Source organism: Asparagus officinalis, chromosome 6, assembly GCF_001876935.1.
Source record: "Asparagus officinalis chromosome 6, Aspof.V1, whole genome shotgun sequence".
Taxonomy (NCBI): Eukaryota; Viridiplantae; Streptophyta; class Magnoliopsida; order Asparagales; family Asparagaceae; genus Asparagus; species Asparagus officinalis.
In genome coordinates this window covers 53,725,156-53,731,223 of record NC_033799.1, presented here as the reverse complement: position 1 = coordinate 53,731,223, position 6,068 = coordinate 53,725,156, and the positions used below count along the sequence as shown (strand labels likewise).

General features: G+C 40.5%; 1 protein-coding gene across 1 annotated transcript; it reads left to right on the top strand.

The window, feature by feature from the left end:
- LOC109846198 lies at positions 3,243-4,781 on the top strand. Its single transcript, XM_020415421.1, has one exon. The coding sequence runs from the start codon at positions 3,243-3,245 to the stop codon at positions 4,779-4,781; it is 1,539 nt and encodes a 512-aa protein (XP_020271010.1).

Here is a 6,068-nt window from a genome sequence, read left to right as displayed (position 1 = left end):
GATGGAATATAAAATTCTTCCTCTCCCATTTCGGGTTCGTCTTTGCCCCAAGAGAAGACACCACCTTTTTCAACTCCCAAAATCTGTGCCTCACAGGTACGGGGAATTTTATCCCGAATCCTAATTAGGGATAAGTCAACGCCTAACACGCGTTGCCGGTTTAAGTCTTTCACCGATTGAAGAAGACACTAGAATTCCAGTCTAGGATGAGAAAGACGAAGCCTATGTATTCAACGTCATAGCACAAAGTCTCAGAGAGTTTACTCTCTTAGCACAATGTTACATGCGGAACGGATTGAGACAATCCGCATGCTAGCCCAACTCAAACGGTAGTCGGTAAAGGCTAATCAAATCTGTTGAAGGCTGGGGATTAGCCAAAAATCCTGAAGTCAACGCCTAACACGCGTTGCCGGGTAGTCTATTCAAGTCTGCGCTTAACCCGCGCTGCCGGTTAGTTCTTAACCGTTAAAAAGAACACCCGTCCGCATATTCAACATTGTGGCGGGTTGTTATTAATAACACCAAAATCTATGCCTTACACGCATGGGGAATTTCATCCTGAATCCTAAGAAAAGATATGCCGACGCCTAACACGCGTCGCCGGTTTAGTCTTTTTCCGTAGAAAAAAAGACACCAGAGTTCGATTCTGGGGTATTTTATCCCGAAGCCTAAGTAGGGATAAATCAGCGTCTAATACACGTTGTTGGGTAGCCTATGCCCGTAACAATGACGAAGTCTACGTATTCGAAGTCGTAGCAGCGAGGCTAAGAGTTCATTCTCCGTTAGCACAACGTCACATGCGGAACGGATTTAGACAATCCGCATGCTAGCCCGACTCAAACGGTAGTCGGTAAAGGCTAATCAAATCCGTTGAAGGCTGGGGGTTAGCCAAAAATTCTAAAGTCAATGCCTAACACGCGTCGCCGGGTAGTCTATTCCCGTGAGAAAGACGAAGTCTACGTATTCAATATCGTAGCACTAAGAGCGTTAACTCTCTTAGCACAACGTCACATGCGGAACGGATTTAATAATCCGCATGCTAGCCTGACTCAAACGGTAGTCGGTAAAGGCGCATCAAACCCATTGAGGGCTGAGGGTTTGCCAAAAATCCTATATATGCGAAATTCATTGACGCACCAGCCCCATTAGTTGGTTTCGTGACTTAGACATCCAACAAATTCGGGATAAGATCCACATGTGCAGTTGAATTAGCTTTAATAGTTGGTCCTGCAGCCCAATATTTAGGACCGTCATGCTCCAATACCTCAAGAGCTTAAACTGTGTATACTCCAACAAACGTCAAGCGATCCGAAACCCTAGGGTCAACGCCGGTCAACGCGTAACCCTAGGTCAACGCTATTTAACGTGTTGCGATCAAAAAATCAACATACGACGTTCGAAACCCTAGGGTCAACGCCGGTCAACGCTGGTCAACGCGTAACCCTAGGTCAACACCAGTCAACGCGTTGCGATCAAACAGTTAACGTACGAAGTTCGAAACCCTAGGGTCAACGCCGGTCAACGCGTAACCCTAGGTCAACGCCGATCAATGCGTTGCAATGAAAAAATTAATACTCCAAAAAGTATACGAGTATAAACTGCTCCTTAATACTCCAATAAGGTATACGAGTATAAACTATTCCCTATTTTTGGTTGAGAAGTTCCTGGAGAATATTTTTCTAAAAATACTCTTAAGGATAACTCAACAACACTACGTCGGACAACGCGTCGCAAATAAAGACTCAACGTCAACGATCGATGATCAGTTCTATGTTGAACCAGCAAACACGAACTAAAAGATCAGAAAATCAGGAATCGACTTCAAGTTCAAAATTCTGACAACGGTCAGACAATAAATGCAGCACCAGAACACTTACAGACATTCGACAAAGCACCGAATAGCCTGAAGGATTGAAAGAATCAAGAACAGAAGTCATTCCAAGGTCCCGTTACACCGACTGAAGGTTGGGACAATCATATCCAAAGTATTCCAGACTCTTCTATAAAAGAACGAGACTGAAATACTTTGGAGGGGGTATCTGTAGGCGTATAAAACTGCTTATGGGTCCCTTAACAAAGCTCGGCACGACGATTCGACAAACCAACGAACCATCGGGTGATGTATCTAAACACGGGCGTTAATCCGCAACACCGAAGCCAAGTGACACACAATGAAGCGGATTAACGAGGCGACGAGGTTAACGAACCGCACGCGAACAACGGAATACATCCACTCGCGTGCGGAATCAAGCTAACGGTTCGGTGAGTCAACGAGTCATCCAACTGTAGAACGGATTCGAACTCGAACACCGAAGCGGGTTTACTGCCATAAGGAGAGGTTGGTTTATTTGTTAAGGGTTGGAACTTTTGGAGCCGAAACTCTGCCGAATTGAGAATTAACTTTGGAGTTTTGAAGACTTGAAGACTTGGACATTCAGATCTGGTTCTTGGCGAGCATCCACATCACAAAAGGCAGGAGTTCGAGAGAGAGAGAGAGAGATCTGATCTGAGATCTACACGAAGTAATACTCCGGATCAAAGCTTGGCCTTTGATCCCGAGAACTAAAGGCTATTATTTCCTTGGTGAAATAGTACCCCCGGCTGTTATTTTCTTAGTGAGATAACACCCGTCAAATCATGTAGATCCGACCGGATCTAGATCGCGTGGTGGTCCACGGATAAACCCCCGGCGCAGGCGAAGAACCCACCAAAGCGAGTGACCGCAAAACAGAAGCTCGTGATTCGTTCAAAAGGAAAGTTGTAATTTTTATTTTTTTTGATCTCATTGTAACCGGATCTTATAAAAAGACCGGATTTTTGTAATCGATGGAATTAATGAAGAAAGCAACAATTTTTCCCGCGAACACCCTCAAGGATTTTGAGACAAAATAACTTTACTGTTGGTATTTTCGGATGGTAAAAGAAATATTCACCCACCCAAAATGGGTATAAAACATAGACAATGATTATTCTCTAGTCCTCCCTGATAATGAAGCTCAACCATGTAGTAACTAGTTCTTTTATGCTTGATTTTGTCTATGGCTGTTGAAGTGTACCTCAATAAATCAATAATCAACGTTAATATCTCATTTTTTATCACTTAATTAACAAAAAATATTATAATTATCGATTAACCACAGGTAAGTTAGATCATAGGTACAAGTGTTGGTTATGTATCTTTTTTATGATTGGTCATACTGTTTCTCAATGGGGAACCCCTTGTTTTTTATTATAGGGACATGATGGACAGAAGTTGGATGTTTGTTAGAGATAGGTTTCACAACCCTGACTTCACCAATGGTTTAAAAACATTTCTGGATGCTGCGAAACAACACCTAGATCATGAAAATAAGACGCGTTGCCCCTGTGTTAAATGTCAAAATGCCTTGTTGTGTCTTTCTCTACCCGAGATACGCAGACATATACTTGTAAATGGGTTTGAACAACATTACACGACATGGACTGAGCACGGGGAAGATTTTGTTGATGTCGCAGACGACCAAATGTATGAGGATTTTGAAAGTGACAGCGATGATGATGATGATGACAATGCTGTGATGTTGGACATGTTAAATGATGTCCAAGGAGCTATAAGTATGGAGACAGATGATGAGAACGATATTTATGTTAACAAATATGATTATTTGTTTAATGAAGCTCAACGAGAACTGTACCCGGGTTGTACAAAGTTCTCTGCATTATCTTTTATTATAAAATTAATGCAGATCAAGATAGATGGTCGTTGGAGCAATAAAAGTTTAAAAAATCTACTGAAATTGTTAAATGACTCGTATCCAAAAGGTGCATCCATACCAACATCAAACTATGAAGCCAAAAATATGTTGCTAGAATTGGGCTTGGGGTATGAATCCATACATGCATGCAAGTATGACTATGCACTATTTTATGGGAAAGAGAATAAGAAACTGGATGAATGTCCAGTGTGCAAGGAGCCGAGATACAAGTCTTGTGATGGCAAACGCAAGAAAGTTCCACAAAAAGTCTTGTGTTATTTTCCATTGAAGCCGAGACTTCGGAGGTTGTATATGTCGAGACATACCGCGACTGAAATGAAATGGCATAAAAAAAGAAGACAAAATGAAGAGGGTTTCCTACGACATCCAGCTGATTCTGCCGAGTGGAAACACTTTGATCAAGAGTATCCTGATTTAGCTGCAGATTATCGAAATGTGAGGTTGGGGCTTGCTACAGATGGTTTTAATCCATTTGGAAACATGAGCACTAGTTATAGTATGTGGCCAGTTATGCTAGTGCCGTACAATCTGCCTCCTTGGAAATGCATGAAAGGAGTGTATTCAATGATGTCATTACTCATACCTGGTCCTCGAGCACCTGGGAAAGACATTGATGTGTATCTTCGTCCATTAATAGACGAATTAAAAGAATTGTGGGATATTGGAGTTGAAACTTTTGATGCCTCTGTTGGGAGAAATTTTAATTTGCGGGCATGTGTATTGTGGACTATAAATGATTTTCCTGCTTACGGAAATTTATCTGGGTGGAGCACAAAAGGGTACAAAGCTTGTCCTGTTTGTAACGAAGATGTAACTTCAGAGGGGTTGAGAGGAAAATTATGTTTTATGGGAGCTCGACGAAATTTGCCTGAGGATCATGAGTGGAGAAGGAGTAAATATTTTAACGGTTTAGTTGAAGATCGTCCTCCTCCCAGATTATTTTCTGGGGATGACATATTGCGGCAATTAGATCGTGTTTATAAAGCTAGGCCTGGAAAACATCCTGACAATCCTGATTTAAAGTGACAACGTGAGCCTCATGAGCTAAACTGGACTAGAAAGAGTATTCTTTTTTGAGTTAGAGTATTGGTCCAAGCTCAGGTTGAGACATAATATTGATGTGATGCATGTTGAAAAAAAATATATGTGATAGTGTCATTGGTACTTTGTTGAATATAGATGGGAAAACAAAAGACACCAACAAGGCTCGTTTGGACTTGGCAGATAGGAAGATAAGAAAAGAATTACATCTCACACGTCAAGGGAATAAATTGAAGAAGCCTCATGCTAGATATGTTTTGAAATTGGAATACCGTAGGCTGTTTTGTAAGTTCCTCAAAGTTGTCAAATTTCCTGATGGGTATGCTGCCAATATTTACAAAAATGTGAACATTGTCGATGGGAAGATACATAATTTAAAAAGTCATAATTGCCATGTTTTACTTCAACGCCTCCTCCCAGTTGGTATTCGTCCATATTTGGACAAGGATGTGTGCACTGCAATTGTTGAGCTGGCCATTTTTTTCCAACAGATCTGTGCAAAAACTTTAAAGGTGTCAGACTTAGAAAGAATGGAGAATGAGATTGTTATAATATTGTGCAAATTAGAGAGAATTTTTCCACCGACTTTTTTTGATGTAATGGTTCACTTGGCAGTCCATTTACCTCGTGAAGCTTTGCTTGGTGGTCCAGTTACCTATCAGTGGATGTATCCTATTGAGAGAAATTTAGGAACATATAAAAAGTATGTTACAAATAAAGCTCGACCTGAAGGTTCTATTGCAGAAGCATATATTGTCAATGAAGCATTGACATTTTGTTCTATGTATTTTCGTGAGATTGAAACCCGTATCAATCGGGCAGAACGAAATGTCGATGTAGAAGATGACCAAGTAGTAGATGGTTTATCGATTTTCTCTCAGAAAGTTCGTCCATTCTGTGGAAAAAATATATACTATTGGACCGGAAGGAAGTGAATAAAGCTCATTGGTATGTACTATACAACTGTGACGAGGTGAAACCTTATCTCAAGTAAGTGTCTTTTTTTGCATTTGTGTGTATTGTGTTCAATTTTTTTAATTCAGATTAGAGATTGAATTATCTAATTTGTACCTGTAGGGAACATGAGGATGAGTTAAGGCAAACAAGTAACCATAAGTTGTATGAAAGACAAGAAAATGAGTTCCCTGATTGGTTTGAAAAAAAAGTAAGTTCATACACAATTTTAAAGAGTAGTTAGTTATTGTATATGACCACTATGCTAACTTTCTTGTTTTAATTGTTATTCATAGATGATTAAAAAGAGAGAAAACG

What these genes read in the sequence shown, in the direction of transcription:
- LOC109846198 (XM_020415421.1), top strand. Translation starts at nt 3,243, where the DNA reads ATGGACAGAAGTTGGATGTTTGTTAGAGATAGGTTTCACAACCCTGAC.